This window comes from Labrus bergylta, chromosome 7 (assembly GCF_963930695.1).
Source record: "Labrus bergylta chromosome 7, fLabBer1.1, whole genome shotgun sequence".
Taxonomy (NCBI): Eukaryota; Metazoa; Chordata; class Actinopteri; order Labriformes; family Labridae; genus Labrus; species Labrus bergylta.
In genome coordinates, this window is record NC_089201.1 from 13,048,593 (window position 1) to 13,069,713 (window position 21,121).

A 21,121-nucleotide genomic window follows, 5' to 3' on the forward strand; every position below is an offset into this window, starting at 1 on the left:
AAGGATAAGAGTTATTCACAATAAGGCGTGTAGCTGACCTGATTGACAGGTGGACACGGTGTAATGGTTTGTCAGGAGTCTTAAAACTCGCCTCAGCTCCAGCTCTCAGCCTGTCGTTAGGTTGACTGAAAGTTAGGCTGAGACAGCATTTCCAGCATGGAGACCGCCATCAATGGGACTTCAGCGCCCCCTGCAGGAACAGACGGGTGACGACACTCAGGCTTCGTCCTGAAAACAAATCGACCCTCTTCAAACTCTCTAGACAGGGGAGCACGTGTGAAAACAGCTTATGATTATATTTTATCTTCTTTGCTGCTACGTCCACATTCGTCATATTCACCGGTTTGAATCGTGTCCAATCACTGAATTGTATCCACTCCTAAACTCACCTGCTGCGCTGTCATTGGCTGGAGGAAACACACCAGCTCCGCCCAGAAACGTCCCGAGTCAACCAGAACAAACCAGAACAGTAAAACCCAGTCAGAGGACAGAGTCTCTGCAGACACAGTCACCACCACACATGTATGGAGGCCCAGAAGGGACGATGGAGCAGCTTCACTTTAAGTCTGTGTTTTATTTTGAAGGAGAAAGCTGCTGACTCTGTCTTTAACTTTTAGATGTCAATCATTTTGTTTTTACTGACTGAAACAGAAACTACTGAATGTTTTCCTTTGTATTTATTTAATATGAAGTTCTTGTTGACGTAATGAGACAAGAGTTAATAACAAAAACAAACAATAGATCAACTTTCTGTGGCATAACGATGAAATGACAAACATGATGAGCGTGAGCACAGCCGCTACAGTCTGCAAGAAAAATGTCCACTGACAGAGCTGTGATGTCACAAAACAAGCGAGCCAATCAGCTGCACTCATTTCCCAGCGACCACAGACAGCTGGTCTCTGATTCGTCCCAGTCCGTCCAGTATGGTGTCCAGAGACTCTCGGCTCAGCTCCACCGTCACCGCGGAGACAGAGTCGCCGCCTGCTGACGGATCGTCAATCTGAAATCAAGAATTACAACCAGTGACATCATCGAGAGCACGATCTACAAAATACCACCAATGGAAATGTTTATCAAAACACTTTGCAGGAGTTTGGTAATTAAAAACAATAACTTTTCCAACATTGGGTGCATTGTTGCCGTGGTAATCGAATCGTATCGAGTCTGCCTTCAGGTTGGTTCTCACCTCGAGCTGAACGAGGCAGGTCGGGACGGACATGCGGCTGACCGAGTCCGAGGCGGTCACCATGTCGACTCTCCAGTCCAAGTCCTTCAGCTGGGGGAGAGAGACTACACGCACACGCACACGCACACACACACACACACACAGGTTAGAGCCTTACACACACACAGCAGCACATTATGAGTTAAAGATGTGGATCTGAACTTGACTCACTCTGATGACCGAGAGCTTCTGTTTTCCACGTCGCACTGAAACACATCAGACAGACACACGTGATGTCTTAACAGGCTGCAGTGATCACACTCAGCCAACCAACAGGAAGAACACTTATCTGTACAGCTTTATTTTACACACCTGAAAAGTCTCGTCAAAATAAAATGGATGAAGTCATTAATGATGGAAATAATTGTGTCGTTAGCAGAGACTAGGACTGTCCCTGACTGATACCATGGCAACAAAAATAGATGCCCATTTGCCATCTGCCCGTTTCAAGGTGCCATATTTATGTCTCTGTGACCTCATTCCTCAGCTGTGACTGTCACAGAGACGTAATGGGGGGGGGGGGGGAGTAATCCCACCTCTGTAGTTTCTGATACTAACGATCATTATAATCACAGAGGTTGTAACGTTTGGTATCGTAAAGTACTGAAGTATACGGTGGTTTTTGACGGCCTCAGCAGAGACGGGTTCTGACCTGTTCTCCAGCAGGACCTTGGTGATCAGGTTCTTCAGACTGGAGTGGAACGATTCAGGGAAGAGAGCGAGGATCTGCTCTGGAGAGCTCAGGTTGTAGAAGAGGACGTGATGAGACAGAACGTGGAGCGACTGGACCAGCTGATGAGCAAACACACACACACCTGGATGTTTGTTCAGACATGTGAAATCGGTGCAGCATACAGATGATTTGTGTGTGTGTGTGTGTGTGTGTGTGTGTGTGTGTGTGTGTGTGTGTGTGTGTGTGTGTGTGTGTGTGTGTGTGTGTGTGTGTGTGTGTGTGTGTGTGTGTGTGTGTGTGTGTGTTACCTGAGCAGCCTGGGCTGCAGGGATGCTGAGTGTGGCTGCTGTGGTCTCTGTCAGCCGACGACTCGGTCTTCTGTGACTCTGAACACAAACGTCTCTCACCGCATCTTTAGAGGGAGCCTCAGGAGACAACAACAACAACAACATTATCAGCGCAGCAAGACATGCCGTGGTACTGGGATCAGTAGCCAGAATTTGATGATTCAAACAGGTGTGTTGTTCGTAGCTCATGAAAAGACACATATAGTGACACAACTTTAAAATAAAATAAACAGTATAGAAAACATGTTAAAATATAAAACTCATCTTTAAATACATACAATAGTTAAATTAATTCTTGCAGCAATGATATTAATCTAATTATATCTGATAGTAAGCCATGAAGCTGTCTTTAACTGTGTTTATGTTTCATACACTGAAGAGATGCTAACAGGCTAATGTTTGTTCAGCTCTGACGTCAAATTCAGCAGAATTAATAAAACTACAAAAAGAAAAACGACAAACTCAGTTTAAAGTGAAAATGTATCAATGTATTAATTATCAATACCTTAAGGAGAAGCTGTAAGTTGTCGAAATGTTCGCTGGAGACAGCGGCAGCCATGTTGACATGTGACGTTAAGTTGTAGTCACATGACAGCTTGATGGCGCTACTGCTCATGGGAAATGAAGTGCAACCTTGAAATATCGTCAAAAAACGCTAAATCTGATAAAACATTAACTTTTATTTGACATATAATAAGTTAAACTATAATGATAAAGTAAAATCAAACGTTCAGTTCATCAATTTATGACAAAAAAATTATCATAACAAAAAAATGTATTTGCTTACTGACATAAAGTTGGAATAATGGCTAAATACCAATGTATGATTTTATTATTTAGGTTAAAATGCTTTTTTTTTTAAAACTTCCATGACTATGCATTTTATTATTAAAAAAAACCCAATAATAATATTTTCTCGTGCGAAAAAACATATTTAAAAAAAAGTATTTAAAGATGATCTAGTAATTTTATATCGCCATGAGAACACAGTAAATAATTAACACATTAAATCGTGATATGTTGTTAAAATGAGGGTTAACGGAGCTCCGGAGCAGCAGCCGGAGGGGCGGAGCGGCTGGCTGTTCTCTGCGGGGGGACGGAGCTTTCTCAGGCGGGATGGATCTGTCGCTACCCGGCGGCACTTCCTCTGATCACCGGCCGGCAGGTGTTTGTTTGTCCGGACCTCCGGTAAAGATGTCCGTCTCCGGGATGAAGAAGCAGCTTCACAAAGCCAGCCAGGTAAAGGGGACGAACCGTGCCGAGCCGAGTAGAGCCGGGTTAAATCGGGTCCGTGTTTTATGAAACGTGCAGGAGGATTAATGTCGGCTGAATATTCAGCTCAGTGTGTCCTCTTGTGTGTTTACTGCGACACAAGGCCTGCTGTACACATCACGATAATTCAAACAGATCGATATGATCTATCAGATTTAAAACACTTTGATAAAAACAGTCTGTAAGACATTTTAACTGATTTCATTTGATGTGCAGACCTGTATTTACCTGTGAAGACTATCTGATGTTAGCACAAAGATGTTTGTTGTTCTGTGCTCTCATATCTGATAACTACAATCACTTCGACCTCTGTTACAGAAAGTCTACTTTAAGAAATAGTTTTCTACTGAAGATATTTTTACTGTAACTGATGTTTTCTGTTTCCTTTATTACAAAAACTACAACTTACACACAGTTCAGGCAAAAACAACAACTGGAGCACAAATACTCAAATCTTTTAGTAATCTCCTGAGTGTAGTGGTCCTGAAGGTCAACCACAAGACACATTTCACAAAACACCAAAACATTTCATGAAAACCCCGAAAAAATTCAGGAAAAGCTAAAACATTTTGAGAAACCCTGAAACCATTCGTGAAAAACACAGAAAAAATTCTCGAAAAATCTTTAAAAAAAACTTTTCATTAGATGAAAAAAAAAAGTGAAACTCAAATATATTTCATGAAAAACAAAAACATTTTCTGAAATACAAATAATAATCTTATATCTTATATTACACACTTTTCATCTCGACTAAATCTTAAAATGTTATAACTTGTATTTTCTGACCTCTTCTCCCTCTAAACTGCTATTTTAATATTTGGTTATATTTTATTCTTTTTGATAATATCTGATCATATATATATTTTTTTTTTGTTAATATTTGATTTCCTTCTTGTGACTTTGATCTCTGTGAATGTGCGTCCTCGTGTTCTCCTGTAGCTGCTGAATGAGAGGCTGATGGGAGCTGAAGGAACGAAGATGGACGAGGACTTCCTGAAGATGGAGAAGGTAAAAACCGCGGTTGTGTCCCTGCTCACTACCCCCCTCTATAGGTGGTTAAATGTAAATATGTACATATCAGTTTCCTGTGTCCTTTGTGTTTAGAGTGTTTTAGTGATCAACTCTCTGCTGCTCGAGCTGATCTCCAGAACCACCGAGGTCCTCCAACCAAACCCAGGTACTGAGAAATACCACGGCATCAAACGCAACACGACAACGCTTTCACTGAACTCAGAATATCAACACAAACATTTCTATCCCTTTACGACCATCAGCGCTCAAACTTTAACTGCTCTGAACTGAATGTGTGTCTTTGTGCTTCCACAGCGTACAGAGCCAAACTGAGCATGCTCAACACCATGTCCAGGATCCGAGGACAGGGAAGGTCGGTGGGTTACCCGCAGACAGAGGGCATGCTGGGAGATTGTATGTGTCAATATGGATGCGAGCTCGGAGCGGCGTCTGAATTCGGTACGACGAGAGTGGCGTGTCAATAGAGGAACGGTATTAGGACTTCTACTCTGGTATCGTAACAACACTACTTAATCCTCCTCCCCTGCAGGTGGCGCTCTCTCCGGTGTGGGTGAATCTCTGCAACAGGTGGCTCAGGCCCGGGACACCCTGGACGTCAACGTCAAACACAGCTTCATCGACCCGCTGCAGGATCTCCAGGACACCGAGCTGAAAGAGATCAGGGTGAGACGGAAACTTTAACTTTAACGCTTATTAAATACACAAACTGAATCACGATATCCAATCGTCTCAAAGGTCACATATTCTCCTCCTCTTCAACCAGTGTAAATAAGTCTCAGAGCTCCTCAAAACATGTGTGTGAAGTTTCTTGTTCTGAATCCACTCTGATCCTGTATTTGATCATGCCTATAAACCCCTCTATTTCAGCCCTGCTCAGAACAGGCTGTTTCTGTGTCTGTACCTTTAAATGTAAATGAGCTGTGTCTGACCACGCCCCCTCTCTGGAAGGGTTTGGGTGTCTCAGGCTTTCTCGCTCCATGTCCTATTGTTTATGGTGAGAAGGCAGACTCAGGGGGCAGAACAAACACCTAGCTGTGGGAGTGTCACCCACCTGGGGAGGGGTTACTGCCCTTTGTGATGTCATGAAGGGAAAATCTCCAAACGGCCTGTTTGAGCACACATTTTCTGAAAAGTGGAGCAGGAAAAAGATAGAGAGGATGGACTTTTCTCATCATTGGGGGGTTTGTAGACCGACTAGAGACACATATTAGAGAAACATGGTGAAGTGGATTTAGAATAATATGTGACCCTTAATAATCTCTCTGCTGCTGTATAAATGAAACCGTCCGTTAAAATAACTATCTCTTTGTTCTGATTGGTCACTCAGTTCCATCTGAAGAAGCTGAACGGTCGCCGGCTCGATTTCGACTACAAGAGGAGACGGAGGGGGAAAGTCCCGGCGGAGGAAGTGCGACAGGCCTGGGACAAGTTCAGCTCGTCTAAAGAGCAGGCAGAGAGGAGCATGTTCGTCCTGCTGCAGAGCGACGTCAGTGTGAACCACATTTGATCTTCCAATGCCGTCAACACTCACAGAATGTTTAAGGGGACATAATGTGACACATAGCGGGGATTTGAACGTTTTGGGTTTTGGTTGGGTTCAAGGTCACTTCATCCATCGTGCAGCCAACAGCTCACGTCTTTCTGTTTTGATTGTTTGACGTTATAAATAGAATCAATCGTCGTGCTAGAGAGGGACGACATCTGCAGATTTGATCTTTAACTCTTCTGAGGGTTCAGGATTCATTTCTAACTTGAAGGGGACTGTTCTGGTTTCTTCCTCCTGCAGGTGGATCAGCTCCGTCCTCTGGCCGCTCTGGTCTCTGAACTGTTGGACTTTCACCGTAACGCCCAACGTATCATGCTCAGTCTCCACGGCAACCTGCAGGCGAGGTGAGCCCGTGTTCAACACCTGTCGCAGTATCATTAACTCGGCACCGCTGTAAAGTTGTATCTTTGTCAGGATGGGTTCAAAGTGTGGTCTCTGAGGGGCTGAAAGGAGCTCGTGTTCTGACAGAGGAGGACAAAGGTCGTCCATGGAGCATTTTCTAAAAAGAGTGAATATTTTAATTTAACGTTGGATTATTTGCAAAACTCGTCTTCATCATTTGAGGGTTAGGTTGCTGTCTTTACTTCCTGTTTCACCCAGTCTCAAATCACTGCTGCACAAACTGTGATGAAATAATGTTCAAATGTTGATCCTGTCAGGGTGAATCAGAGGAACTGTGGTGATCCTCTTCTCCTCTAGCGCCCTCATCTGGTCATCGTCTGAATGTGTCCATCCTTTGGGTTGTGACCTGACGTGGTCATTGTAGCGTCCTGACACGCTTTAAGAAGAGAGCTGGTGTTAGTGATGAGTGGCTCGTCTGTCTGCAGGTTTTTAAAGCTGGAAAGTCTAAACGTCGTCTTTGTGTTGAACGCAGGTTGACGGCGGCCTCGAACAGACCCGAGCGAAGGTTCAGACCCAAAAAGATCCGGATCAGAAGTGAACACAACGGCGGCCTCGGCCTCGGGTTCTACCAACAGCCGTCGCTCCCCTCCCCAGTTTCCTCAGCAGAGGAGTTCACAGAGTTACCGTCCAGACCGGGAAGCCCCATCTCCTGCTACGGTGAGAACGCTCTGACATCATCTGTAGTTTATCTGAGGTGTTTCTCGTGACTCCAGCTGTCCAGCGGTGCTGCTCCGTGCTGCGCTCTGAGAACGCAGGCTGTGGGTGTTGACGGACGAGGGAGCATGAAGCCGTACCGGAGCGGAGCAGACACCAAACACCACACGTACCTGGTGGAAGTTCAGGGTTAACACCTCTGATGAAGAGAACTGTCTCCTGTTCAGATTATTTGATCATGTTCCTTTTAAGGGTTTAAGAATACTTGATTTTTACTCTGCTTATTATCTCTCTCTATCTCTCTCTCTCTCTCTCTCTCTCTCTCTGTCGGTGTCTCTCTTCCGCCCAGCTGACAGTAGGACGGTCCTGGATCAGCCCTGTTGCCGGGCGATGTACTCGTTCCACCCGAACCAGGAGGGCGAGCTGGACTTCAATGAGGGCGACATCATCATCCTCACTAACCGCGTCGACGCCAACTGGTACGAGGGTGCGCTCGGCAGCAAGTCGGGGCTGTTCCCCGTCAGCTACGTGGACGTGCTGGTGCCTCTACCGTTACCATGACAACACACACACACACACACACACACACACACACACACACACACACACACACACACACACACACACACACACACACACACACACACACACACACACACAGAGCAGGACGATATGCAACTCCTCGGCTCCTTATTTGCACTTTTCACTCACATGTAAGCGAGCGACCGCCGCGTAACGTTCCACAGGAAAGGAAGGCCATAGCTTCTACTGAAGAGCACTTTACTTTCTGATCTCATCACCCAATCACCAGCCGCCGCTAACGAGGGCTTGGCCAGTGACGGGACATTTTTATAGAGCAGTGTGTTCCCCTTTAAGACTTTGGACCCTCCCTCTCTCTGCACAGACCTGCTCCCCTCACCCCGCTGCACATCTCTACTTCACACACACACACACACACACACACACACACACACACACACACTAATGTACACACATAAATGTACACACACGAATGTACACTCATCCTGACGTCAGCTGTTAAATTTGTGGTTAGTGAGCTTTGTTACCTTAAAAAAAAAATCAACATGTGAACACGAGAGAGGAGACGAGGATTTATTGAAGACGAGAGCATCGTGATTGAAGATGATTTTTAAGTGAGAATAATTTAAATCAGGAGTTAAACGTTTTTGATATCTCGTCTAACGAGCTGCATTACACTCTGACGAGATCATCGACCTGCTCTCGTGTGTCAACAGGACGTAACTCTGCATGCAGCGATAATATCTACGGCAGCCTCGAGCAGCCATGTTGGTTTTTTTTATCAATCTTTACCTCAAGCTCACAGCTTCTTTCTTTTTCTTCTTCTTCTTCTTCTTATTATTTTTAAAGCTATAATGGATCATTTTTACGGGGATTTCTCCTGCGACCAAAAAGTGCATTTCTTCAGATAATGAGGTCATCTTTAGGAATAACATAACGTTGTTTTTCTCGAGTTCAGTATGACCCTAGAAATCAGCGTTGGGCTCATTCTTTAATCAGTCTACGCCCCCCGGCTCTCCTGATATTTTTTAATTAGATTATTTATCAGACGAAACATGACACAAGGTTTCTTCTTATGTAAAATACAAACTCCATGATGTCATGCATTCAGGTTTCTAGCTGATTTACGACCCCTGACCCTGCTCAGCTTTTTGGATTAAAACAGAAGCATGAGACTTTAATAAATGAATAAACAGTGAAACTAAACAAATACAGACATTATGAACTCAGTATGAATAAGAGAGTAAGGTGAGGATTAGAAGAGGAAACACAGTCGATGCTCACAGACGTGCTGAGGTTTCAGCCTCTGGTCTTAAGAACCTTGTCCATTTGAGTCCGGTGTCGAGGACTTCTAATGTTGTTGCCGTGGTAACAAACAGGTATATCAATACAGTTTGATGTTTACTAGAATCATATGCAAGTTTTAAATTATTTCATGTAGAGACACAAGACGTTTTCACATCTGCACTCTTGGAAATATCTAGATTACGTCAGGAGGATTGCTCCAGAAATCCTCCTGACCTGGTTGTTCACACATGCACCTCACAGCGGGAGACTATACCTGACAGACAGGTGGCGGAGTCTCCTGAGGTAAGAAAACATTTAAAAAGACGCAGAAGTGCCAGATGAAGCATCAGAGTCCTCTATAAGATGCTATAATGAGAATATTTGTCTTTATATCAATGCTACGTGTTGTTGAACAGAATCTCAATCTGAACTAAAGAGTGGAGAAGAACATACTGGAGGACAGGAAACATAATGCAGCAGGTTCATTACAGCACAGAGATGGTAAAGGTGGCGTGCAGACAGTCTATGGTCGTGCAGGGAATAAACGTCACCACCCCCTCCCACTCACTCCAGGTGAATTCTCCTGATTATATCCTGCTGCGTTCTCACATCAGCTCACTCTGACTTTCTGCAGAATAAATAGGAGGCTGGAGGAGTGAAGAGAGAAACATTCAGCTGTTTGTGTTCACATATGATGCTCAGCATGATAAACTTCAGGAGTTTTCTGCGAGTGTGAACACACTAACAGAGAGTTTTTTTATGCTCTGTCAGAACGAGTCTGAACTTTTACAATCACATGCAGCTGTGCAGCATGATCTTTAGTTTCTGTTTTTATTTTGATGTTTTTGATCAAATCTTTAATCTCTGTTTTTTTTTGTGTCAGCGTCGACCAAAAACCTTCTGCTGGTCGAGCTTTCAGAGGAACTCTGCGTTCTGTGTCATAATCAGCTTTAAAGGGGGATTATGGGATTTCCCTCAAAATCCACCGAAAACTGGGAGGAACAGACTCGCTGTGCTGTAACGACTGTTCATGTTTGAATGTTTCCTTTTTCATGTTTTCTGATTCCTTTTTTTAAACGATCTCATGCTGAAGTCTGTTATTCCTCTGAACACTTGGACGTTTCCTGTTTAAAGACAGAAATCACTGACGATGTGTTTCAGCAATAAAGCTACAATAAATGTTTAAAATCTGATTTATTTTATTTATACGTCTCATGACCAAATAACACGTTTCACTAACAACAACCACGACAAGGACACATCAGCATCACATTGTCATGAGTATCACTACAAGAAACTGGGGCAAGGAAGAAGGAACCACACTGACTGGGAGGAAACTGTGTCTTTTGTGGCTTTAAGGGTTCTTTCATCATTTTGAAGAAGAGCTTTTGGCAGAATAATAACAATAATAAAGCCTAATTTAAATCGATTTAATCTTGTGAATTTAGCTTTTTTCTTTCTTAACCGTGGCCCTAATACTCCGTCATATATAATTTTAATTATGCATTGTTTAATTGAATTCAAACCTTCATTTATTCTCGAAAAACCACATGATGGTTTCTCTCATTTCAGACTCCATCGAAATCACCTTAAAACAAACAATACAACAACACATTTAATCAAAGACAATATAAATCAATTAAAACACTTTAAGATAATAATAATGCTGATTAGTGGTGTGATTTGTAATGTTATTATTTTTATAATTAGTTGTAATAAATTCTAGAAGTATGAAAAGTCGTGCTTGTGGTTGTCGGTGTTGTTTTTGTTGTTGTAGTTCCCTCCGCCCGCCGACAGAGGGCGCAGCCGCAGTAGCATCCCTGATCTCGACTTCCGCCCGTGTCTTTAAACTTCCCCCGGAGCTCCGTCCGTCCTCTTCTACCAGGCCGATCCAACATGGTGGGTAATTTTCACTCATCTACCCGAACAATCTGAACCAATCCTGCCGTTTAAACATCTTTTATCCGTCGGTCGCTTCATCCACGGAAACCGGACAGTTAAACACACCGTCAGACGATAATATCGATGTTAGATGTCGCAGATGAAGTGGTTTATTTGTGGTATTGTAACGGAGACGTGATGCTAATGGATGAAGCTGCACCGAGGCTGAATGGGCCGCCGTTACCATTCATATTTTAACTGTTTAATTTAACGTGAACGGCAGAATAACTCCTCTGTTCCGGGCGGGTGTTAACGGACAGTTTACGCGGTGATTTTTCATACATTACACGGGTTTGGTAGTTAGCTCTGAAGGCTAACCCGGTAGTTAGCATCTGTTCAGTGAAGGCAGCCTGTAATGCTGCTCCTGAAGCTTTGTCACGTTGTTACACTTCGATACGCTTACAGTGTAAATCAAACTATTTTCATACTCGTCTTAATACCATAGCATCTAAAAGAGAAGCCTCAGTGAGTGTGACATTTCTGTTTTTTAATCGCCAGAAATGTCAGGCAATCTCCTGCACACTGTCCAAATTGCAGTAAATTATTAGACACATATTACTGCAATTTAGACAACATGTTCAATATTTCTCATGCTGCAGCCTTTGGTTAAAATGCCACTAAATAGCTGACACATGTTTTAATATTTGGTGCTTTGATTGTATAGTTTCAAAGCGCTAGGTATCAAAAGATTGAAAAGGTATTGAAGGTGTCTTAACCTTTAATATAATACGCTCCACAGTTTGTACGGGATGTCTTACTGATTCATGTAAAGATCTACATTATGCATCAGACCAGTCTCCCTCATGTACTGTTTCCCATGATGCAAAGCGGCAGATCAGGGATCGAAATGGGGAGTTGTCTTGTCATGTGTCTAAAGATAAAGTGTCAGGTGCCAGATGGAAAATCAAACTGGGGTCAAGTATAGAAAACAGTATCTGCACGCTGATCCCGTCTTGACCTTACCTGAAGTCAAGGTGTGAGACCGACGCGTTTTCTGCTTTGGCAGTTCAAGTTGCTTAGAGTTTTTAATAAACGTCCGATCTCTACTAATGGTCCAGGAGACTCGTAATGTTAAAATCTTTCTGGGCTTTCGGTGTTGATCCTCTAAAGTTCACAGGCCGCACTGATTGAATGTAGGTTGAATATTAACGCAAAGTTTTAAAGGGTTAATTTGTGAGTATATTGCTTCCTGTTTTGAAGTATGATGATGTCGTGTGATTTGCTCTCAGGGACGCGTCAGGACCAAGACGGTGAAAAAGGCCGCCAGGGTCATCATCGAGAAATACTACACCCGGCTGGGCAGCGACTTCCACACCAACAAGAGGGTGTGCGAGGAGATCGCCATCATCCCCAGCAAGAAGCTCCGCAACAAGATTGCCGGGTGAGTTCACAGTCCCGCTGATTGGCATCCAGCGTCCTGTATCGAAAGTGGTCATGGCGTCCTCGTCGTCAGGTCATTGATAGTACAGGAAAAGCAAAACTGCGAGCCTTTCCCGTGTTTGCAGGATGACCCGTTCCTGTCAGACCCTGGCGCTCTCAGACATCCACAGTTAATGTTTTCTAAACCTGATGGTGAACCAGAACCGGACCGCTGAGTCCGCCTGAGACCCATAAAGTTCATTTCACAGACTCTGTGATCTTCATGATTTATTTGTTTGTTTTTACAAAGATTGGGCGTCATTCTCCAGCTATTCATGAAAAGAAATGTGTTCTTTAAACTCTCAACGTGTTTAAAAAGATTTGTTCTCAGCTGAAGTCCTGTTTCCACCAAGCGGTCCTGGTTTGGTTCGGTACACTTAATTGGCGTTTCCACCGTCAAACGTTAGAAATGAAACCCAAGTAATCGAGCCGTACCGTCCTACTTTATTGCTGCCATTCTGTTGAGGTGCTAAGCGCACCGATCCGACCCTGAGGGGTGGAGGTCGACACGCTGCAGTCCGCTGATTTGTCCAAAGAATTGTCACTTTCTGTAGGACTGTGGTAAATAAGAACAAATGCTGTGTTCAGGTGCTCCTGGGATGTTCCATTTTCTGAGTGGGGAAGTTGTTTTTCAGACTTCAGTGTGTTCACGTGATTTCAGTTTGAAGAGTCTGAATCTTGTAACACCATAAACAGTGCAGTAGTGTTTTATCTGAGCTAAACGATGATGTGCGTTACTTAATAAAAAGTGTCTTAATGTTAAGTAAACATCTTGTTGATGACGATTATGACGCCAAATTTAATTCTTTCCAGACTGTTCCGACTTGAGGCGTTCATTTTCAAACCTCGGAAAAGTATGTGTCCGAAACCACATGAACGCAGGCTAACACAAAACAGCTTCTGTTTAAGTATCCTGAGGAGTTCTTCTCTCATTAACTTCGTCGCCTTCTTTTCCTAGAAGTAAAAGCTAAACTTCCTCCATTTTTGTCCTCTGTTTACACGCCCACTTTTCAGACTGCTGACTGGTCACTTCGTCCCCCCTTTTTACGCTTCCACAACATTCAGACAGAAGGCTAAACGTCACATGGCGTAAATATCACTGCTTGAAACAGCGGTCTTGACAGGGCTTGTGTTGCTTTCTTGTTCGTTTAATTTATTGGCGGTCTGCTCTGATGTCACAATATTACGTAGCTGACGCTGCCATCGCCATGTGGCTTGCACACCGCCTACCCAAGTAAGTGGTGGTTCGCTGTGGAAACACAATCAGGATCAGAGTTTACTGAACTGAAACAAACCAGACCGCTTACAAAGTTCAGTCAAACTTTATTTACAGGCTGGTTTAGTCCAGGAGGTGAATTCACTCCGTGCGTGAGTCGTCTCTTCTAGGTCCTTGTGTCGGGGCGGATGAATCGGGTCACCGTGTTTATCGCTGATGTCGTGCTGCGAGTGCGTTTGTTTGTCGCTGACGTTGCTTTACATCCCTGCAGGTATGTGACACATCTGATGAAGAGGATCCAGAGGGGTCCCGTCAGAGGAATCTCCATCAAACTGCAGGAGGAGGAGAGAGAGAGGAGGGATAACTACGTTCCAGAGGTCAGTGAACGCACCACCACACTGCTGCTCTGTGTTAACCCATGTGACCTTTTCATCTGCTGCTCCACGCTGTAGACCTGTCCACTCTCATACTGTAGCAGGAGCATGAACCCCAACTTCTAATGGCATACATTATCCATAAGCCACCTGCTTAAAGGGACAGACTCAGGCCGGCAGGGTTGGGAAGTAACGGATTACATGTAACAGCGTTATGTATTTAAAATACAAAATAAGAGTAACTGTATTCCCTTATAGTTACAGTTTCAATTGGTGTATTCTGAATACAGTCACTTTCTCAAAAAAGGATTACTTGCAGGGATTACTTGACGGCACTACACGCAGGTTGCACTGTGTGGATGCAGAAGCAGGTTGCATTACGTACGCTGCAAGTCAATGGCGAGCGCACTTTCCCCACAACCGAATGACAATGGCAGAGGATGAGAAAAACGACCAAAATGCATTATTGGCATGGAAATTCAGAGAACATTTTACCTACAAACCTGATCAAGAAGGCTGCAACATCAGTGTTTACATCTTTCAAATGACAGAAAAATAAATGGCATGCATTCATTTTTTAATTTGATTAAATATTCTAATCATTAAGAGAAACACCATGATTAAACTACAGGCTATTGTTGCCATATCCAAAGAAAACTGAACATCCACAGCCTCTGAATTGTATAGAATTTCAACATTGACATTTATTTCTTCCTATTTCCCTCTTTTCGCCAACATTATATTTTAAACTGGGGATTTCCTTTTTCTCGGGTCGTGCGTCTCTCCCCCAGCTCGCCCCCTATGGTATGTTCCTCTCCATAATACGCTCGTCACCTCCCTCTAAAGCCCGCTGCTGCTACTCTGTAGGGCGCTTGGATTGGGGTACCTCACCACTGTTTGTACCCCCGTCTTCAATACCTTTTTCCAGGGCATTTATGTCCGATCAGACACAGCGCTGGCCAGCTGTCTGGTGCGCAACAACGGCGAGTGTAGATAAATTTTTTGTAATATTGAGATTTATCTCCTATAACTCGAAAGTATTGTGTTTATTTACCTTTACAACTAATACCTATTTTGCGCTTGCAGTCATCCTGCTTTCTGTCCAAACTCTCCGTGATGTAAACCAGTAAAACACACAACAGCATAACTTAAATAGTACCGCCTCCACAAGGTTTGCACCTGGTGTCATTCGCTTAAATGTTCTTAGTAGATCACCCGCAAAACGCCCACCAACCAAACGTGCAAACTTTTGGAGTAAACATGCAATTTAGTACTCTTTACTTGGGAGCTTTGTAAATCTGGCCCTTAGAGTTTAACAAGTGGCAAAATGAATGAAGGAAAGCACATTTGGCAGAATTAAAAACATTCCACAAGTGGTGGACCTCTTCTGTTGTACATGCCAGCAGCCTACCATTTAGTCCATAAATCTGTTGGCACCAATAGGTTGCAGGACAAAATTTACCACATTTGTGTTTTGTGTACTTGCATAACTTTTTCTCTGACAGTAATTAGATCGTTCTCTAAAGCACATTATTTAGTTTTCCAGATAAACACGCTCAGCTAGACGTTTTTGAAGTAAGCTAAAAGTAATCCAAAAGTATTTATGTTTGTAAAAACAAATGTTTTAAAACCGAAGTGAAATGAAACGCAGCAAAATAAACTTTGACATGTTCTTTGTTGTGTGACAGAGCACCGTTTTGCAGAAAGAGTAGTCATAGTAACACTCTGCACATTATAAACACAACACAGGAAGTTGTGCAGGCTGCTTGTTGTCAGAGTCCTGAAGGTCACTTTAAAGGCGTAAGGTGAACACACTGCTGGTCAGAGCGCTGAAGTGTGTGTGTGTGTGCGCACGCTCGTACATGTAGAGTTTCTCTCACCTGAAGAGTCATTAAGCAACACACACACCTTTTCAGACTGAAGTGACCTAACTAAGCTCAGCTGTCATCACGTCTCTGTACGTTCATATTGATTCTGTGATGACGTAATATTGGCGTTCAAGTCTTTGAGGTCGGCACAGATGGAGCTCCACACACTCAGCGCTGTTCTCCCCTGCTGGCTCTGCTGATCCTGTCTCCCCCATTACGCCTTAGCCACATTCAGATTGAAGGAGAAACATCACGGGGGTAAATACTATAGCTTGAAAGCGGCGCCCTGAATAAGGGTTACTGTGACATCGTTTTAATGTCATGATCCGTCTGGAGGAAAGAAAAAAAGACTTAGTTTAACTAATAACATGCTGTGTGTGATTATTGTGTGTATCCTGAGTCCTGTATCGAAAGTGGTCATGGCGTCCTCGTCGTCAGGTCATTGATAGTACAGGAAGAGCAAACCTGCGAGCCTTTCCCGTGTTTGCAGGATGACCCGTTCCTGTCAGACCCTGGCGCTCTCAGACAAACTTTCATCCAGACGTGATGATGCAGAAGTGATGTCACTGATTTATAAGCTCACTGCAGATTCTGCTTCTGTCGCCTCGTTTCAAAGTCAAACTTCAAACCGGTTTGGGGATTTAGAGATCAAATACCAACTTTATATTTCTACATCATTAATGTGGATTTTGGGTGAAAGCGCCCTCTGCTGGACACAAACTATAATGAATGATTCCTCAAACTCTCACTGCTTTTTCAGCCTCATGTTCTTAAAACACATGGTGCATAAACATGTGAATGTCCCTGATCTAATAAGTGCTCACTTGTAGAGGTGTAAGGAGGAAAGTTGTTGACGAGGAAATGTGTTAATTAACTCTTTCATGTGCGTTCCTTTGCAGGTTTCCGCTCTGGACCAGGAGCTGATTGAAGTTGATCCCGACACCAAGGAGATGCTGAAGTTGCTGGTGAGTCTCTGAACCCGGGCTGTGCGCTGATAACATTGTCATGTACCTGTTGACATTGCGTGCGATGACCTCTTGTTTAAACTTCTGAGGAGTTAAAACAAGATGGTGTTTAAAATGACTGGATTCCATTTCAGTTAGGAGAATCGACACAGTGTTTAGAAAAGGAGTTTAAATACTGATGGAGGGTTTGTAGTCGACCTGTGAAACCTTCTGTGACTGTTAGTAACGCTAAATAAAACAGTAAGATTTTTAAAGTGTTTGGCATGAAGCCGTTTCCCCGTCTGTCCTGTATCGAAAGTGGTCATGGCGTCCTCGTCGTCAGGTCATTGATAGTACAGGAAGAGCAAAACTGCGAGCCTTTCCCGTGTTTGCAGGATGACCTGTTCCTGTCAGACCCTGGCGCTCTCAAACAGTCGCTCTACAGTCAGCTGTTTTCACTCTGAGTTTGGTGCAGAGCGCTCACTCTTCTTCTTCTTCTTTAGGACTTCGGCAGTCTGTCCAACCTGCAGGTGACCCAGCCCACCGTCGGCATGAACTTCAAGCAGCCCCGAGGAGTCTAAATGTCTGTAAACTGTCTTCTAATAAAAACCCTGTGGGACAAAAAAAACCTCTGCTGGTCGATTGTTTTTGTAGATTCATTTAACCCTAAAGACACTGGTGGTGTCTGCTGTTCCTATTGGACAGCTGACTTCAGATGGTCGTGGTGTGACGCAGGAAGTGCAAATAAAAACCTAGAAGTAAATGTAAAAGGGTTTTATTTTATTATTCATTTATTCCATTATCATGAAGTCGTCATGTGTTGGTGTATAATCAGGAAACCATTTTTAATTCTGTTCATGCTGTGAGCTCTGTCTGAAACATGATGCCCTAAGGTCAGTTTGTGTCCTGAAGGTGGCGCCAAAGCAGCAGATTCCTGAGACTTCCTCTTGCTTGATAAATCACTGACAGGGTATCTTTAAGTCCAACAAACCAAAACCCCTAACCCCCTAATATTCAAGAATAAACCATGGCCCCACATACGGAGGCTGTGATCCTCCAGGCGGGTGGCCTGGGTTCAAAACTGACCTGTGGCTGCTTTCCCGCTCTCTGGTTTCTCACTTTCATCAGCTGTTACCTCTAATTAAAGGCATACAAATAAAACGCCTGTTCTGCAGATTCATACAGAGTTAGAAGTTTAAACGCTTGGAGGGTCAGACTAAACTAATTCAGTGGATCCTTCAAGACGGGAACAAAAGACGATACTGGAGCACGAGTCACTTGAGGGAACTTTATTAAAGGTGCAAAGGACTAACATTTGGACGCACTGCGGCTTCCTTAGAGTCTAATGTTAAACACACTGCTGCTTGCAGCGAGTCTTCACTGGTTGGTCGATGAAAGCAGGAAGTAAACCAGAGCTGTGACAGCACTCATGCAGCCCAATCATGAAACATCAAATGTGAAAATATTTACAACATCTACACTTTATTTGAGTATTAATACTTTGAAATTCAAGAAGCTAACCTTTAAAATATCATGAATAACAAATGAACAAAAGGGGAGGAGTCAGATAAAACACCTTTAATGTAACAAGACAAAAATTCACGGAGGGTTCCCTCCGCTCTAAACGCCACTTTACATCATCGTAGGTTATTTATATCTACATGAATATGTAAAATATACATGTTAAAATATAGACTCTGATCTGATTGGCTCATAAGCACTTCAGCAGGAAGAAGTTGCAGAAAGCTCCTCGTGGACAGTCGCACATCTTCCCGATGCGAGATCCTTTTCTGACGGCGCAGTGCTCGCCGAGGTCACACTGAGGGTGGGAAAAAGAACCGTGAATAAAAACATGTTTACAGGTTTAATATGAGACATTAATAACTTTAATAAATCAGTGAGTAATGACTTCCTAAAGAGTGATGTCAAACTCCCTCTGGTTTGTTGTTCTGACTGAAAGTTAGACTGAGACAGCATTTCCTGCATGGAGACCGCCATCGATGGGACTCCAGCGCCCCCTGCAGGAACAGACGGGTGACCCCAGTAACTAGTCGGCTAATTAACGACCTAACGAGCTGTAACCGTAGCGTCCCTGAACTCTGCATGTAAACATACTGACAGTCTAAATGGATCACAGCTGTTTACTCACAGAGGGGACCTGTCCGTACTTCTTCTCCCAGGGATTAATCCTCTTTGTCTGCAGCTTCTCCAGGACTTCATGCAGAGCACCAAGCTGGACACACACACACACACACACACACACACACAAACACACACACACACACACACACACACACACACACACACACACACACACACACACACACACAAACACACACACACACACATTTTAAATACCCACACTAAGAGGTTCACCCTCTCCACATATTACAATTATTTTGTACTGCCTAGTATTTTGTTCTCGTGCCCCCATGTACAGAGGCTACAGTCCTCCAGGCGAGCAGCCCTGGTTCGAACCTGACCTTGGGCTCCTGTCCTGCTTGATTGAGAGCCCCCTGGTGAAGGAATTTACATACTGTGCCTTTAACAACTATTTAATTGCAGTTCTATTATTTTGAAATTTCGACACACACACACACACACACACACACACACACACACACACACACACACACACAAACACACACACACACACAGTCCATGCATCATCCCTCCTCTCCTATTCTCAATTTTCTCCGTCTCGTGTGCAGGAGTGTGTGAGGAGACGAGCATTAAACATCATACGCTGTAAATGATTTCCTAAATGTTGACTTGAGCATAAATCGTCTGTCTGAATGTATGAGACCTTGAAGAGACAATAAAGGCTTTTGATTCTGTTCCACATTGATTGTCCATAAAGTTGCTGGTTTGATCATTTTTTGCTGCTGTGCAGTATTTTTATTTTCCAGTTCACTAATAAATGATCTAATTTCTTAGAATCACAAAAGTTCTTGACGACATTAAAGATGAAATTATTAAAGAGGGTGTTGGCCAAGTTATTTAAATCACTGCTTCAATAATGAAACTCACACATTCATAAATAAAGTTTATCATGCAGCCGTTCATGAACTCTAAATGATTTAATTTTTTAGAACTTGTTGCCACCCTTTCAAAATAAAATGTTATTTCATACAGATGCAATCAGAAACAAAATCAGCTCGAGGGTTGGCTTCATGTTGTCAGTGTGAAATATTAATTTCTCTGCCTGTGCAATATGATAAACATGATCTCTCTGCTCTAACTTGATGTCTGAGTGTTTGTGCACTCTAGGTAAAGCTTTTCTAACTCAGTTATTAAGTTGTATCATGACAGTTAAGTATTTATATTCTATGTTGCTGTAGAAGACTCTGCACAGAGAAAGAAAACTCCAGCTGGGTCACCAGTACCTCCAGATAATTTAATTTACATATTTAAAGATTTTTAAATACTTTATTGATCCTGAGGAAATTCAAACATCCAGGAGTAGTTTATAGAAACATGCCCGAAGTCCTACCTGAACTCATAATAATAATAATATTTCTGTCCCAGTGTCCCTTTCGCTCACCAGTCTGTTGGAGTTCGCGTACTGGTAGTCCTGGACGTCTCTCTCGTCCCTCTCGGCTTCCGTCCGTCCCCCCGAGCAGAGCGCGGACAGCAGCGCCGCGCACACCACAGCTCGCGCCCACATGATGCCAGAAAGCACTAAAACAGGTCCTCGAGGTGTTTCCGGTCTCCTCCGGCTGGTTTTCCTGCTCCGTCCGCTGCCGCGCGGGACTTTTTAAAGAGCAGCCCCGCCCCCTTCCAGCCTCCCGGCTACGTCACGGCCATGACGTAGCGAGACGGTCTCCCGAATGATCTCATAATTCCTGCATGACTCATCAGTTAAAGCTATTTCATATTTTTTAATGATTCGGACTTTATTATAACAGAACATTTTAAACAAAGAGAAACAATCTGATTTTTATAAATTATTTAATCGTATTATTAAGAACAGGGTTGCATTCATGCATTTTCAGTTTTAAAATAGTTGGCAACAAGTCGATCAAGCAACATGGACATCTCCAGAACTTTGTTTTGTTAGCTTCTGCCTGGGGTAACAACACACAACGTGATATTTTGCATTTGAAAGCAACATAACAACATGTCCTCAGATAGAACTTACACAATGCTATCGTAATCAATTTGATTACACGATTAACGTGATTTAAACGCTGAGTGTAACAGTCAGACACGACAACAACATCTTGGCTTCACACCCTGAATGTGGCCGCACTGGGAACATGGCCTATATTTAATTCATTTCTTTCAATAAAGACGTGCGTGCAATTTATAAAACAGAAGCAACTGTAGAAAGCATATCCATGTCGCCCTCTGGCTCTGTAGTATGTCAACATTTTAT

General features: G+C 43.3%; 4 protein-coding genes and 3 non-coding genes across 7 annotated transcripts; 5 read left to right on the top strand and 2 right to left on the bottom strand.

The window, feature by feature from the left end:
* Positions 1-658: 658 nt before the first annotated feature.
* Positions 659-2,906, bottom strand: commd9 (COMM domain containing 9). The gene is made up of 6 exons (XM_020648877.3): positions 2,754-2,906; positions 2,210-2,326; positions 1,881-2,020; positions 1,400-1,434; positions 1,190-1,293; positions 659-1,003 (listed from the first exon to the last, which is right to left on the bottom strand). The coding sequence occupies exons 1-6, from the start codon at positions 2,862-2,864 to the stop codon at positions 872-874; spliced, it is 639 nt and encodes a 212-aa protein (XP_020504533.2). The 5' UTR covers positions 2,865-2,906; the 3' UTR covers positions 659-871.
* A 300-nt stretch (positions 2,907-3,206) lies between these two features.
* On the top strand, positions 3,207-10,174 carry sh3gl3b (SH3-domain GRB2-like 3b). Its single transcript, XM_020648848.3, has 9 exons — positions 3,207-3,487; positions 4,460-4,528; positions 4,625-4,697; positions 4,847-4,990; positions 5,082-5,215; positions 5,880-6,038; positions 6,339-6,442; positions 6,973-7,157; positions 7,504-10,174. The coding sequence occupies exons 1-9, from the start codon at positions 3,365-3,367 to the stop codon at positions 7,713-7,715; spliced, it is 1,203 nt and encodes a 400-aa protein (XP_020504504.2). The 5' UTR covers positions 3,207-3,364; the 3' UTR covers positions 7,716-10,174.
* A 584-nt stretch (positions 10,175-10,758) lies between these two features.
* On the top strand, positions 10,759-17,371 carry zgc:114188 (40S ribosomal protein S17-like). The gene is made up of 5 exons (XM_020648892.3): positions 10,759-10,880; positions 12,152-12,303; positions 13,829-13,934; positions 16,699-16,764; positions 17,247-17,371. The coding sequence occupies exons 1-5, from the start codon at positions 10,878-10,880 to the stop codon at positions 17,322-17,324; spliced, it is 405 nt and encodes a 134-aa protein (XP_020504548.1). The 5' UTR covers positions 10,759-10,877; the 3' UTR covers positions 17,325-17,371.
* LOC114921049 (small nucleolar RNA SNORA71) lies at positions 12,338-12,465 on the top strand. The gene has a single exon (XR_003809351.1). It is a non-coding gene; the product is annotated as a small nucleolar RNA SNORA71 (small nucleolar RNA).
* LOC114921047 (small nucleolar RNA SNORA71) lies at positions 16,200-16,327 on the top strand. The gene has a single exon (XR_003809349.1). It is a non-coding gene; the product is annotated as a small nucleolar RNA SNORA71 (small nucleolar RNA).
* Positions 17,049-17,176, top strand: LOC114921048 (small nucleolar RNA SNORA71). Its single transcript, XR_003809350.1, has one exon. It is a non-coding gene; the product is annotated as a small nucleolar RNA SNORA71 (small nucleolar RNA).
* Positions 17,372-18,306: 935 nt separating the features above from the next.
* cart2 (cocaine- and amphetamine-regulated transcript 2) lies at positions 18,307-20,478 on the bottom strand. The gene is made up of 3 exons (XM_020648885.3): positions 20,288-20,478; positions 18,893-18,976; positions 18,307-18,562 (listed from the first exon to the last, which is right to left on the bottom strand). Exons 1-3 carry the CDS (start codon positions 20,408-20,410, stop codon positions 18,455-18,457), a joined length of 315 nt encoding a protein of 104 aa, XP_020504541.1. The 5' UTR covers positions 20,411-20,478; the 3' UTR covers positions 18,307-18,454.
* Between the last annotated feature and the right edge of the window lie 643 nt (positions 20,479-21,121).

Coding starts and splice junctions, on each gene's coding strand:
- sh3gl3b (XM_020648848.3), top strand. CDS start 3,365: ATGGATCTGTCGCTACCCGGCGGCACTTCCTCTGATCACCGGCCGGCA. Junction 3,488..4,459: donor AGCTTCACAAAGCCAGCCAG/GTAAAGGGGACG, acceptor GTTCTCCTGTAG/CTGCTGAATGAGAGGCTGAT. Junction 5,216..5,879: donor CCGAGCTGAAAGAGATCAGG/GTGAGACGGAAA, acceptor TTGGTCACTCAG/TTCCATCTGAAGAAGCTGAA.
- zgc:114188 (XM_020648892.3), top strand. Junction 12,304..13,828: donor CTCCGCAACAAGATTGCCGG/GTGAGTTCACAG, acceptor ACATCCCTGCAG/GTATGTGACACATCTGATGA. Junction 13,935..16,698: donor GGGATAACTACGTTCCAGAG/GTCAGTGAACGC, acceptor GTTCCTTTGCAG/GTTTCCGCTCTGGACCAGGA.
- commd9 (XM_020648877.3), bottom strand. CDS start 2,864: ATGAGCAGTAGCGCCATCAAGCTGTCATGTGACTACAACTTAACGTCA. Junction 1,294..1,399: donor AGAAGCTCTCGGTCATCAGA/GTGAGTCAAGTT, acceptor GTGTGCGTGTAG/TCTCTCTCCCCCAGCTGAAG. Junction 1,004..1,189: donor CCTGCCTCGTTCAGCTCGAG/GTGAGAACCAAC, acceptor TCTTGATTTCAG/ATTGACGATCCGTCAGCAGG.
- cart2 (XM_020648885.3), bottom strand. CDS start 20,410: ATGTGGGCGCGAGCTGTGGTGTGCGCGGCGCTGCTGTCCGCGCTCTGC. Junction 18,977..20,287: donor ACGCGAACTCCAACAGACTG/GTGAGCGAAAGG, acceptor GTGTGTGTCCAG/CTTGGTGCTCTGCATGAAGT. Junction 18,563..18,892: donor AGTACGGACAGGTCCCCTCT/GTGAGTAAACAG, acceptor TCCCACCCTCAG/TGTGACCTCGGCGAGCACTG.